We start from the raw sequence: 14,485 nt of genomic DNA on the forward strand, positions 1-14,485 counted from the left end.
GGACCTAGGGTCATGGTAAAGTACCTTAGTTCATCATCCCCTCCATGTTCCCTTCAAACCAGGTTACTAACAATTTGTTGAGCATACCGTGTATATTACCTGTCTATACCATACTTTTTCTCAGGAGCTATTGTCTCTACTTGGAATATCCTTCTCTTTCTCACCATACTAAAAGCTGTCTGCCTGTTACAATCTATTTATTCTTCTAGATTGTTTAAATGCCATCTCCTCAATAGCATCCTTCTCACCTCTCGTCTTTAAAGCTCACTTATATATACATGTATAGAATTACTTCTTGAAAGCAGCAAATAGCCCTATGTTATGTGACTTCCTTTCTTCCTTCAGTACACATTTATTGAATGCCTGCTTTTGAGCAGTGCTCTGCTAGGGCTGAGGGTAGAGATGAATGCCTCTCTCACTGTCCTTAGGAGCTGACAGTTTAGAGAAGGAGTCACGTGGAAAACAGGAAAGTACACCACTCATACACTTCTTCCTGTGACAAGATTTCTTTAAATACAAATTTCTAGCAAAGAAGTTTTGTTTCTAGGGAATTCACTAAGGCATCACCATGTTACTCTATAAAGTATTCTTTGTTTTATATTCCAGTCTGTATGCAGTGAGTAATCAGAGTGGGAGAATTTTAGTTTCATTTTTTTAAATAACAGCTTTATCAAGATAAAATTCACATCCCTTTTAAGGTGCGCAAATAAGTGGTTTTTAGTATATTCAGAGTTATATAACCGTCATTACTAGCTAATTCCAGAACGTTTTCATCACCCCAAAAAGAAACCCAGTGCCCATTAGCAGTCACTCCCTATTTTCCCCTCCCCCCAGCCCCTGACAACCACTAAATCTACCTTCTGTCTCTATGAATTTGCCTGTTCTGGACATATCATATAAATGGAATAATACAATATATAGCCTTTTTTGACCTGCTTATTTCACTTAGTATAATGTTTTCAAGGTTTATCCATGTTGTATGAATGAAGAATTAGTACTTTATTTTTATGGCTGAATAATATTCATTGTATGAACATAGCACATTTTGTTTATCTGTTCATCTGTTGATGGACATTTTGGTGGTTTCCACTTTTTGGCAATTGGGAATAGTGCTGTTATGAAAATTTGTATACAGGTTTTTGTGTGGACATATGCTTTCAGTTTTCTTGAGTATATACATAGGAGTGGAATTGCTGGGTCATGTGGTAACTATGTTTATCCTTTGGGGAATTGCCAGACTGTTTTCCAAAGTGGCGGCACCATTTTACAATCCCATCCTCACTGCATTTGGGTTCTAATTTCTCCACATCCTTGCCCACTCTTGTTATTATCTTTTTGGTTATATACATCCTTGTGGGTGTGCTGTGGTCTCTTGTGGTTTTGATGTGTATTTCCCTAATTACTAATGGTTTTGAGTATCTTATATATTTTTGAATACTAAATTGATATTTCTTTTGTGTGTGGTGACGTTATTGGGCCAGAAGACATATAGATTTCTGTTATAAAGTTTTACTTGTTCTGTTTGCCTAGTGACTTTTTTATTGGCAACAAGTATTCAGTAAACTCTTCTCTGTGTGCAGGATACTATTAGCAATATGGTTAAAAAACACCTCCATAGGGAATGTGTGAGGCTTAGAAACAAAACAAAACACCTCCATCTTCTTTCAGTAGTTCTCATATTATTCACAACTTCATTGATTCATTCAGAAAATTTGTTTTGAATTTCAAATTGTTGCTGTTTTAGGCCTTGCTGGGGATTTTCTGTTTATTTGATAAGTGTGAAGCTCTGATAAATGTATGGTACTGTGCCCAGTATACTCATAGCACCCACTAATAACAAAAGAGGAGCTCACGGCTCTGAGCGCCATTTGTGTGGGCTAGTTGACCTTTTTTTTTTTTTTTTTTTTGGTGAGGAAAATTAGCTCTGAGCTAACATCTGTTGCTAATCCTCCTCTTATTGCTGAGGAAGATTGGCCTTGGCCTAACATCCATGCCCATCTTCCTTTACTTTATATGTGGGATGCCTGCCACAGCGAGGCTTGATAAGCGGTGCATAGGTCCGCGCCTGGGGTTCCAAACCTGCGAACCCTGGGCCGCTGAAGTGGAGCACGTAAACTTAACCACTACACCACCGGGCAGGCCCCTAGTTGGACTTTTTTGTTCTCTAATTGCAGATAGCTCCCTTAAACTTTGACTGCCTGGGGTATCCATGGGGGATGTGGCTGTGGTGTTGGTGCTGGCCCCCTCTCTATCTAGAGAAGAGTTAGACCTAGAGCCCTAGACAGATAGCTTGAAACTTCCTATAACTTTGTCATATTTGCCCTTGTATGACAGTACAAACTTGATTCTTCAGCTGAAAATTCATCAGAGTGAGCCAGTAAAACATACATAATCCTGCACCCAGGATCCAGAAAGCTTTCATTGAATATGGTGATGGTGGCCACCGTCATGGCAGGGGTAGCCCTTAGTGTTGTGGTTTAAAGTGGATTCTGGTGTCACTCGTTCATGGGCTAGAATTGCCATGCAATAGCTCTGTAATCTTGTACAGATTTCTTACACTCTCCAAGCTTTTATTTCCTCATCTGTAAAATGGGGATAATAGCTTTTAAGGTTGTTATAAGGATTAAATAAAGTAATGCATTTATAATGCTTACTCTGGTTCCTGGTACTCCATGAATGTTAGATGCTATTGTTATTTATTATTGTATATTCAGACCACATCTTATTTTTTCACTGTAATATTTCTGCTGTTTTTTTCTATGTTCCAAGTATTCTACATTACTTTGGTAATGAAAAAGCAAAAGATCAATAAAGGTTTTATTAAAAAGGAAAGAAATTTCCAATTGTTCTTGGGAGTAAAACGTCAGAGACCTGTGTTTACAGGTAGCGGGGAGTTGGTTACAGCCTCAGTTTTTGGTGGAGGAGACCAGTTGCACAGCTGGATTTCCTCCTCAGTTAGAAGCAGCAGTCTTTGCCCAGTACTGTTTTCTCACCGTCTCGTTAGTGGTAGAAAGGAAGCACCACGATCACTCAGGTGTCTTTCTGGGGCCCAGCAGTTGGCTCAGGGGTGTAATTGAGCTTCTTGACTTGTGCATTTGCAGGCGTCTCTTGTGTTGTTTGAAGCTAAAAGGCTTGGGGACGACCAGAGGCACTTTGTTATGTTTCTTCCACTCTAAAACACTTGTCTTGGCATGGTAGGCCTGTTTCCTTTCCCCCTCTTTTTTACTGTTAATGTGTCTCCAACCTTGAATGTGCACACAGACATTGTTTAGCTTTGGTGCTTTAGGGTGAGCACCAAAGGTTTTGTTTTCTCCTGTCCTAGGTGAATTTTGTTTTGTATAGTATTTTTTTCAAGTGTGCAAATGAAATTTTTATCAGTTGAGCTATACTTTAAGGTATTATTAAGGAACCATGAAGTGAATCCTTGTGCAGTTTGCACTGTAAAATCTAAATTTGAATACGTCTAGATTTCTTAATAAGCAGTTTTCCTGCATTTAGAGTACAAACTGTTCATTATAATGTGATAGTGGTTTAAGAGCATAGAATATGTTGTCAGACTGCCTGGGTTCAAATCCAGGCTCTGCCACTTACCAGCTTTATAACCTGGGGCACAGATAGCCCTTGTAAAGTGAGGAGAAGGATAGTACCTATCTTAAAGGGTTGTTGAGAAAATCCAGAGAGTTGACACATAAAAGGTGCTTAGAATCACGCATGGTACCTTAACTGTTAGGGGCTGTTGTTACTCTTGAGCACAGGATCTGTTTAGAGCATTGTGCTAGATAATAGAGACTTTCACAAGGTCTAAAGCCCAGTTGCTGCCCACTGTCAGCCAAGAGGCTTGTGACATTGTTGGGGAAGTGTTTAGAGAAAGATTAAAGCTACGTGTAGTCACATGTGCTTGGCATCAATTGATAGAGACAGATGTTATGTAAGAGATCAGAGGAAGGAATGGGTGGGCCTTCAGGGAAGCCTTGTAGAGGAGGTGGCCGAGCTCTGCCTGAGTCACTAATGAAGAATTCTAGGAAGGGAGCTGGCCTGAGGGGAGAGGCGCAAGAGAAGTGGCAAGGTACATTTGGCCTGGTGTGTAGGGTTAGAGCTGGTGGGGGCTCTTTCTAGTTAATTTTTAGAAGTAATCTGGGAGCAGAGTTTGATTAAATTGTGTAAGATTAGGAAGCCTTAATCTTCCTGAGCGGGGATCATCCCATACACCTTAAATGCTGCCTTGCCCAGTTCCTCTCTTGTGCCAGAGTGAAGGAGAAGGGAATTGGGTGGGGAATTGAGTAGGGGAGGGGCAGCCACCTGGGTTCACACCTCCTTTCTCTCATATACCTTTGCAGTATGACTTCTCCTTGGAAAAGAAAACCGTTGAGTGGGCTGAAGATATTAAGAAAATCCAAGAAGCCCAGCGGGAAGCAGAGCGCAAGGCTGAGGAAGCAGAAGCTAAAGTGAATTCTAAGAGTGGCCCAGAGGGTGACAGCAAAATGAGCTTCTCCAAGACTCACAGTACAGCCACAATGCCACCTCCTATTAACCCCATCCTTGCCAGCTTACAGCACAACAGCATCCTCACCCCGACTCGGGTTAGCAGCAGTGCCACGAAACAGAAAGTTCTCAGCCCACCCCACACAAAGGCAGATTTCAATCCTGCTGACTTTGAGTGTGAAGAAGACCCATTTGAAAATCTGGAGCTAAAAACTATTGATGAGAAGGAAGAGCTGAGAAACATTCTGGTAGGAACCACTGGACCCATTATGGCTCAGTTATTGGACAGTAACTTGCCTAGAGGAGGCTCTGGGTCCGTGTTACAGGATGAGGAGGTCCTGGCATCCCTGGAGCGGGCAACCCTAGATTTCAAGCCTCTTCACAAACCCAATGGCTTTATAACCTTACCACGGTTGGGCAACTGTGAAAAGATGTCACTGTCTTCCAAAGTGTCCCTCCCCCCCATCCCTGCGGTAAGCAATATCAAATCCCTGTCCTTCCCCAAACTTGACTCTGATGACAGCAATCAGAAGACAGCCAAGCTGGCAAGCACTTTCCATAGCACATCCTGCCTCCGCAATGGCACGTTCCAGAATTCCCTAAAGCCTTCCACCCAAAGCAGTGCCAGTGAGCTCAAGGAGCATCATACTCTTGGGCTTTCAGCTTTGAACTTGGACAGTGGCACAGAGGTGCCGACCCTGACCCCTTCTGATCTGATCTCCCAGATGCCTTCCTTCTCTGTCTTGTCTGTATGCACAGAAGAATCATCACCTCCAAATACAGGTCCCACGGTAAGCCTTTTAAATCCCCCTAAATTAAAGCTTCAAAGATTTCTAGATTCTACTTAGCAGTTGCCACCTTTACATTCTTCTTTTCGAGATTTAGGGCAAGATGGAGCGGGGCCAAATTGACCTTACTTGTATAAGTATATGTAGTTCTGGTCTTTTTCCTGAGAGCAAGGGTTATCAGCTTTGCACCTAGCCTGGGTGATGTTGGCTTGTTCCTCACTGCATCTTTTTGGTCTTTTCCTTTGAAAGGATAATGTATGTCATGTAAATGGTGTTTTCCAGCATAATCAGTTTGTTCTTTTCTGTGCCGCCATGTCTTGTGTTCACATTTTTTGAAGGCTTTCTTTGTACCTTTTTATGTGTTCCTATTACCTTTCTTCATTTTTTTAAGGTTGCTTGGCACTCCTCATTATATCTTCTCCCTGCCTCCCTCTCTCCATCTCATTCTGCTCTGAAGTTTGGTTCTTGTGTGGTTTGGCTAACTTGGGGTTATGTTTCTTCAGATTGGGTGGGTGCCTAGTAACTGGGAGATAATTTGTATTGGAAGTCCAAGCAAAAGGTAGAAATTTGTCATTTTTAAACCTGCAGGTTTTAATCCTACAATTCTTTTTTTTTTGTTCACTTCTAAGAATTGTGCAGTTTTCTCCGAAGGAAGGGAGAGGGGAGGGTTGGAACTCAGATTTAGTCTTGAAGGATGTATGGATACAAAAGTTGCAATTTGTATCGTCTTGAAAGTCTGATTTTGTCACACACAAAAAAGTTGCATAACAGCGAGGTTACTTTGTCATGAAGTATAGGCTTAGCTCTTGTGGTTGTTTCAGCAGCACAGAACAATACATCATTGCATTCTAGGATAGAAATCATAGAAGTCCAAGAACCTTTTGCTACACAGGTCACAGATTTTTTAAATGACAGCATATCAAGACAGTATTTAGAGTCAGAAAGGAGCCTGATTGGTGGGATGTCTATCAGAGACCATAACAAGCCTGCTATTAGCTGTAGATAGGTGAGCCTTGGCCTGCCTTAAACAGTGCAAGTCCCCAGCAATAGCATTCTTGGTAAATGATTGTCTCTACGTGATTGCTTCCGTTGTCAGAGAGCTCACTGTTGCTTGTAAACTTCTGTGGACCTTGGCCCAGCTAAACTCCATAGAGTGCATAACACTCTAGTGTTATCTCCTAGGAATGGGCTTCAGTCCTATTCCTCCTGGTCTCTTGTTGGGCTCTGATCAGCAAGATCCTCCTCTTCATGACTCATTGTATGCTTTAGAGAAATAAAAAGCACTCCGGGAAAGATTAGGGATCCTTAGCCGTGTGCCGCCCCCCCCCCCCCGCCCATTTAAAGTTAGAGTAACTATGTAGAGACCAAAGCCGATGATCTAATGGCAGAGGTCTTTCTCAAACCAGAACACTCCTCATCCTTTGACTCACCTGATTGTGGAGTTTCTTTCGGGCCCATTTATTTCAGGGTGCAAAAGGACTTGCCTTCAGGGGGCAGCTGTAAACGAAGCTGGAGTTCTGGTGTTCTTCTAAGGAAATCGTGACCCTTACCTTCAGGGAGCAAAGCCTGGTTCCCAGCACTGCCCCCCCACCCCCCACAGGGAGAACCTTCCCCAGCAAGAGAAGCAATTCTCTCCTGGGTAGTTAGTGACTTGAGGCAGTTGCGGGGGTGGGGGTGGTGGTCAGCTGGGCTGTATGTCCACCCTTCACAGAGGAACTCCCAGGGAGGCATTCCTGGAATTTGGTTCTTGTTGGCTATTTTAGGCCCAGGCTTTGGGTCTCATTTTTTAGATTTTGATTTCATGTTTTATTATTTATATAAACTAATTTTAGAAGTTGAGAAATCCCTGGGATCATATTGGGAGGAACAATCTTGCCATGTGCAAGATTATTTGGAGTCCAGTGTAGAACTGCCTGACCTAGCCCTAGCTGGTGTCTCCTCCCACTGCCTCCCAACCTACAGGGGCCTTGCTCTGTTCATGGGTTAGGCTCATTCTGCCTTTGGGTTTTCTTTCACTAGGTTTGGGTTCATTCCTTACTCTTTCACAATTACTTCAGCAAAATATTTCTGCCTTTTCCCGTATACTTCTGCGTTTTCAATTTACTAATTATGGCCAATAAGCATAAGAATAGTGCCAGTTTGCTTTTAAATTGTATTTTAAATAATTTTTGACATATAGAATCTCTCAGCTTTTAGGTATTCAAATCTGTTGATCATTTATGTTGCCATTGCTTTAATACTTACAAAGTCCTTCTTCTTTGTCTTTAGATTTTAAAAATGAATTTATTTTTAAAAAATAATACAAGCACATTTTAATGAAATCAAGTAGCATTTAAAAGGCTTAGATTGAAAAACGGTAGCTCCCTGCCTCATTTGTCCCCAACTCCTCTCTTGCTTCCCACAGTCAGGCACTTTTAACTCTAAGCTGTTTCTGCTGGGATTTATCTCTGTATTTCTAAATAAAATGCTTATATTGGTTTCTTAAAATTTATCAACTTTAGACAGTTTTATACTTCCTGTTATAGTAGTTGAGGATTTAGCTCTTATAGTAGCCCCTCCTCCACCTTCTTCCAGTATCCTCCATCATATTGATATCACAGATTTGGGGTAAACTGATGTTATTGTTCACGTTATTACGATTGGGTAAATATTTATTGCCAAGTTCAGATAGTATGCTGTGATTACTTTTTTTTTCTTTTTGTTTCTCATAAACTGCCCCATTAAAAAATTTTGCATAGTTTCTTTGTACCCATTGCTAATTTTGTCCAAATGCTCTGAGAGAGCTATCACAGACCTAATGATAATTTTCTCATTTAAACACATTCAGACATATTGGTTGTTAACCTGTCAGTTTTTGAGTCTTTGAATATCCACAAAATGTCTTAATTTTACCCTCATGTGTGAATAATAGTTTGGCTGGATTTAGATTTCTTAGTTGAAAATCATTTTCCTTTAAGAATTTTCAAGACATTGATCCCTTTTTTTTAAAGATTTTATTTATTTATTTTTTCCCCCAAAGCCCCAGTAGATAGTCGTATGTCATAGCTGCACATCCTTCTAGTTGCTGTATGTGGGACTCAGCCTCAGGATGGACGGAGAAGTGGTGCCTTGGTGCGCGCCCGGGATCCGAACCCGGGCCGCCAGCATCGGAGCGCGCGCACTTAACCACCAAGCCACGGGGCCGGCCCTGATCCCTTTTTTTTAAAAAAACCTTTTTTATTGAAGTATAAGCTCCACTGATTTCTAGCATTCCTGTGCCATTCTGAGTTCTTCCTCCCCTGCCCTCCAAAGCTTTTGGGATCTTTTCGTCATTTCTGGAGATTCGAAATTTGCTAGATGATGGCCCTTGTTTTCCTTTCTGCTAGGCCCTCCTGGATCCTTGCAAGCTAAGGCTCAGCTCAGTTTTAAAAATCTGGGATTTTTTTTGGTGGGGCTATTTCTTTGATACTCTCTCTCTGTTTTAAAAACTCTGTTCTTTTTCTGTAATTCCTGTAAGCTGAATGTTGGACCTCCTTGACTGTGGTTCTAATTCGCTACCCTTTTCTGTTTCCTATCTCTTTGTTTTACTTTCTAGGATATATCCTTGACTATTTTACAGCCTTTTAAAATTTATTTTATTTTATTATTATTTTTAAAGCTTCAGTGTATGATTGTGTATCCTAGTTGCTAGTTTAATTCTTTTTTATGTGAGCCACCACCACGGTATGACAACCGACAGATGGGTGGTGTGGTTCCACGACCAGGAAACGAACTCGGGCTGTGGCAGTGAGAACACCAAATCCTAACCACTAGATCACCAGGGCTGGCTGGCTCTTTTTTTTTTTCTTAAATCTCACAAACTTTTAAATAAAAATTTTACTTTATCATGTTTTAAATTTCCAAGTCCTTTGTCTGTTCCCTCTTTTGCTTTGATGTCTCATGCAGGTGGCTTTGGCTTTCTATTCATGTTGAGGCACTAAAATAATCAAAAGGGGGGGATGTGTTTGCTGATGTGCTTGCTGATCATTGAGTTTCACTGTAGGTTCATGGTTAGTTGGCTTTGAGGGGAGCTCTGCAGAATGTCAACATGTGAAGTTCTTGGGGCTGTTTCAGTTTCTCCTGAGAATTCTGCTTGAGGGCTAAGGCAGGTTGGGAAAGGCTGGTGCAGACTTGTACTTCATCCCCTTTTTGGTTCTTGCACCTCACTCTACAGTATGCTGTGCCTGGTGTCTTTAGTCCTTTTTGGCATCTGGTTCACATTTTCTAGGGACTAAACCTTCTGCCTCCTGCAGAGGGTGAGGGTGGGTTGGGGAAGGTTTTGCCTGAGGGTGTTGCTGCTCCGATCACTTCACTTTGTGCGCTTGCCTTATCCCAACAATACATGGTGCTTTGGGATGCCAAAGAACCCCTCTCAGGGGTCTTGAGAGGCTGGTGGGCTGACTCTCCTCTCTCCCACTGACTTAATAACTTCATCATTTCTGTCAGTTACCATGCCTCCATTAGCGTTCCAAATTCTAAAATTGCATCGAAATATATCATCCACTACTGTTTTCTTTGACAGTAAAGGTTAATACAGTTTTAATTGTTTTATTATCATTTTAGTGGGCTTTGGGGAGGGAGAATCAGTGTCAGTTTGCTGTGTTAAATGAAATTCCCCCTTTGAAATCCTAATAGACCTCCATTTATTCAACAGCTTTGATCAGGGCCCTTTAAGTGCCAAGCCCAAAGCCAGGCCCTTGGGATTCAGAAATGCATGTGACGTGCTAACTAACCTCTAGGAGCTCAAATTAATATAGTGTGGTCTGATAAGTACTGTGCCAGCAGTGTGACCAAAACACTATTTGGCATTCTCGAGCCCAGGCAGAGAGAGAGAGAGAGAGAGAGAGAGACAATCTTGGGGCCTGCTAAGTGGCCAGACTGGTGTGATCCAGTCCCTGTGCCCTGTTGTGACTCCTATAACCTAATGACTGAGCCCTGTGACTAGGCTGCTGGGAGTGTGCTGCGGGTGAGATGGTTAAGCGGAAACAGTGGGCTTTGAGGCCTGTAGTCTTCTTGGTTTTCCCCAGCTGCCTTTGAGGAGAACATCTGGTTAGAGCTATATAATTTTTAATGACTATTCTTTTTTATTTATTTTTTATTTTTTGAGGAAGATCAGCCCTGAGCTAACATCCATGCTAATCCTCCTCTTTTTGCTGAGGAAGACCGGCTCTGAGCTAACATCTATTGCCAATCCTCCTTTTTCTTTCCCCCAAAGCCCCAGTAGATAGTTGTATGTCATAGTTGCACATCCTTCTAGTTGCTGTATGCAGGACGCGGCCTCAGCATGGCCGGAGAAGCGGTGCGTCGGTGTGCGCCCGGGATCTGAACCCGGGCTGCCGGTAGCGGAGCACGCACACTTAACTGCTAAGCCACGGGGCCGGCCCCTAGAGCTATATAATTTTGAACACGTTTCTAGGATAGTGGGCTCCCTGCCTCCTAACCCCCCCTACCCCCCAAAAAAGGAAATAAGGAAAATTCTGTTGAAACATTTTCCCTGGTTCTTGGGAGCTGGGCCAAGCTGTAAAAACACCTCGTGACCTTGTTCCCAGTGAGCTGACCTCATGCCTTGGGCCTGATTCATTATCAGAAGTGGCTGGAAGGAGTTAATCGTGGGAATCTGTCCCCCAGTCAGACTGGGGTTATTAGTAAGGTTCGGTGGCAGGGAGCAGGCTGCCTGTAGCCTGTGCAGTAGAGGCAGGGCCCTAGTGGTCCTTTAGCCCTGGCTCTGTAGGACGGCAGATGTAGCAGAGGATCGAAGCACAGTGCATGGTATGGGCAAAGGTGAGTGCCCTCAGCTCTGGGGCCCTGAGCTGGTCACGTGTGGGAACAGCACTCCCAGTCTCTGCCCAGCCTAGTGGTAGAAGCGAGGATAGAGACATTGTTGGGAGAGTCAGCTCCAGAATGGGGATGTTTGAGGTGAATGATCCCTTCAGGACTCAGAAACAACAGCCTAGGAAAGGGATAGTGGAGCCCTAGAGAGAAATCATAGTAGCCAGCTTGGGCATCAGTCCCATGGGCAGTCTCAGAATTTTCTCCAGCTCAAGCCCAGGGGATTTGGGCATGGAAGGGCATGTGGCTCTTGTGTTGCTCTCATTCTACAAGGTGGGATGAGAGCAGAGGACAGCCACACTTTCAGATGTCTTCCCAGCTTCTCTCTCCCTCAGCTGGAGCTCTCCTCCCCTTTTCATTCCTCTTCAGGATGTCTGGCCAGCAGCCTGGCCCTTTCTTCTAGGCAGACTGCTTGGCCAGGGGTTTGATTAGTCTCAGAAATGGTAAGCCCCTGGAGCGGGCCATCTCAGTGATGGCTTCTGGGGCCCAGGTCTTCTTTCTTCTTGCCTCGATTCTCTTGTCTGTCTCCTACCAGGTCACGCCGCCTAATTTCTCAATGTCACAAGTGCCCAACACTCCCAGCTGTCCCCAGGCTTACTCTGAACTGCAAACACTATCCCCCAGTGAGCGGCAGTGTGTGGCGACAGTGGTCAACATGGGCTACTCATATGAGTGTGTCCTGAGAGCCATGAAGAAGAAAGGAGAGAATATTGAACAGGTGAGTTGTTGATCGGCAGGGGGTTGGGTGGTCAGACAGGAGTGAGGTCCCAGACCTCTGGAGCTGGAGTAGTGCCCTGCCTCTATCCCAGAGCCCCTCGGACTCAGAGCATCAACTTTCCCATGACTTTGGGGGGACCCAGAGGGGCTTGTTGAGACCAGCAGCCTCAGCAGCAGTGCTTCCGCTTTGGGGGCTGCTCTGGGACCTAGGCTGAGGGAAAGCTTTGGGAGTACTGGACTGTTACCCAGTTACCCCCTTCTCTGCCCCTCCTCCATAACTCACTAGGCTTGAATTATGGTCAGATGTCTTTTTCCAGAAATGTTTATCCTGTCATAGCTGCCCAAGGAGTTCCAAAATAGGGTACTAGAGTCCTAAACCTTGGCATTTTCTGACTTGGGCTATTTCTTAGAAGAATATCCTGCCCAGGCTTTGGAGGTGATGTTCTGGGAGATGTGAGTCAGCTGTGACAGGAATTCCTTTGAAAAATGGCTACTCATGTTTAGAAGGGTGTGCCTGTCTTTTCAGCAAATTGTCACTCAGGTCCTGCTGTGTTGGATGCTGTTCAAGGCACAAAATCAAGTCCTGTCTGGGATCTAATAGCCAGGGTGGGGAGCAGAAGTCACACTTGCTGGGTTGTGTAAGACTCTTGGGAAGCACAGGAGTGGCAGTAGGTGCTCAATCCTCTTGTTTCTTTTCTCAGATTCTTGACTATCTCTTTGCACATGGACAGCTCTGTGAGAAGGGCTTTGACCCTCTTTTAGTGGAAGAGGCTCTGGAAATGCACCAGTGTTCAGAGGAAAAGGTAGGAACCTTCATGCTTCACAGGAACCCTCTGGAAAGGAGGGACAGAGTGGTTTCTCCTGGGGTTCTCCTCTGGTCCACAACCCTCTTTCTCTACCAGTGACTGCAGGCAGAGGCAGTTGAAGCACAGAATCTTCTGTGTCCAGACAGGCGTTTGGCTAGTTTGGGTGTTTGGCTCGGGAGAAGCATTGGGTTGAAGACTTAGAATTCCAAGGAAGAGAAGGGAAAAATGACCTGGCCAAAAAGTCATACTTTTGGGTGACTGGAGAGATTGCTGGTCAGTTTGCCTTAGCCTGGAAAATAGCCATTTCTGGGTTCAGTATCCTGCCTTGGTGGGAGCGTGGATGTATGTGGTGGGACCTAAACAAAGCAAGAGTTGGGACTGGGCATGGCTCCTGAAGGATGATGGGCCGTGGCATCAACCTGTCTGCCCTGGCTTCCTCCACAGGCTTCCTCTGCTTGTGAGCAGACCTGAGAGAGGCTCATGAGGCTCTGGCGAAGGATGCAGACTCCCCCGAGCAGCACCCCACACACATTCCTCCACGCAGCTGTGCTGCGTGACCAGACCCCTTTCTTTAATCTGTATTCTGTTCTGTCCCTTAGATGATGGAGTTTCTTCAGTTAATGAGCAAATTTAAGGAAATGGGCTTTGAACTGAAAGACATTAAGGAAGTTCTGCTATTACACAACAATGACCAGGACAATGCTCTGGAAGACCTCATGGCTCGGGCGGGAGCCAGCTGAGACCAGGCCCTGCTTAGGCCCTGCCACGGAACCACCCCCACAGGAGGCCCTGAGGAGCCCACCTGTGGGGAAGAAGGGGCACACTTTGGAATTTTCTTTTGGGGGTGGAAGGTCAGGTGTGGAGACTGTGCTTGTCAGTCTCTGAGCTGGATAGAAGTGGGGAAGATTTGGGCATGTGAATGCCTCCAGAACTGTCCTGGCTCCTTCCGTATTAAATGTATTTGTATTTTGAGAAGTGTCCTTCCCACCTCGGCCCTCCAGAGAGACTTCCTTGGTCTTTCTGGGGTCTGTACGTCCTCGGCTGAAACCTGTCCGGCTGCCAAAAGGAGTCGGGGAGAAGGGGTGGGAGGGCCAGACTCAGTGCTGCTTTGGGGCTAGATGCTTCCCTTCCCTTCCCTGCACTGCTGGACTGAACTCTAATCTGAGTTGAGTGCAATTGAAAGGTTCTTCCAGGGTTTTGTTCATTTTTTTCCCCTTTTAACAAAGTCTCTAGTGTTACACTGGTTCTGCAATGTCTCTGAGGTGCAAAGAATGCCCTTTTCCCCATGGGGCCCTGAGTTTGCCTCTTCTGCCAGGCAGTCACCACGCTTCCCTGCCCCAGCCTGTTTCTTTTGGCTTGGTTTGGACCACAGTCCTCTCCTACTAGGATTTTAGAGTCCCCTCCTCTAGGAAACAGTTGTCGGTTTAAGGAATCATTGGCCCCTTCCCAGCACATTGAGTGGGGGAGAAATGGGCCCCGATTTAGTCGCCCAGCACTAACCACCTCAGTTCTCCTCAGAGAACAGCCTCTCCCTCCAGCCCCCTGCTCTAGGATGACACACAATGAGTAACACCTAGTCATAGAAGTCAGTCTCTTTGGTTTGTTTTGTATTATGTTGTACATCATTAAAGATCTAAATACAAAGGATATACATCTTGATGAATCTAAAGTAATTTGCTAACTATTTTGATTCTTCAGAGAGAACTACTAATAAAAATCTAAAAGGTATGTCCTGCTGTGATCATTTCTTTATTGCCAAGGGGTGCTGGGGGAGTGGTGGTGAAGGGATTTCCTGCTTAGATTTGCTGGAGATGGAACAGCACCTAACCATTTTCTGTCATTTCA

The 14,485-nt window shown here is 44.4% G+C and overlaps 1 protein-coding gene across 1 annotated transcript in view; it reads left to right on the top strand.

The window, feature by feature from the left end:
• The window catches only part of UBAP1 (ubiquitin associated protein 1), a 65,106-nt gene extending 50,738 nt beyond the window's left edge, over positions 1 to 14,368 (top strand). The window contains exons 4-7 of the mRNA XM_087444741.1: positions 4,338 to 5,273; positions 11,653 to 11,835; positions 12,536 to 12,637; positions 13,240 to 14,368. Of these exons, the coding sequence (XP_087300867.1) occupies positions 4,338 to 5,273; positions 11,653 to 11,835; positions 12,536 to 12,637; positions 13,240 to 13,380 (1,362 nt within the window). The 3' untranslated portion in view covers positions 13,381 to 14,368. The remainder of the gene's footprint in view (positions 1 to 4,337; positions 5,274 to 11,652; positions 11,836 to 12,535; positions 12,638 to 13,239) is intronic.
• Positions 14,369 to 14,485: the final 117 nt, after the last annotated feature.

This window comes from Ceratotherium simum, chromosome 20 (assembly GCF_057802395.1).
Source record: "Ceratotherium simum simum isolate JZ-2026a chromosome 20, ASM5780239v1, whole genome shotgun sequence".
NCBI lineage: Eukaryota > Metazoa > Chordata > Mammalia > Perissodactyla > Rhinocerotidae > Ceratotherium > Ceratotherium simum.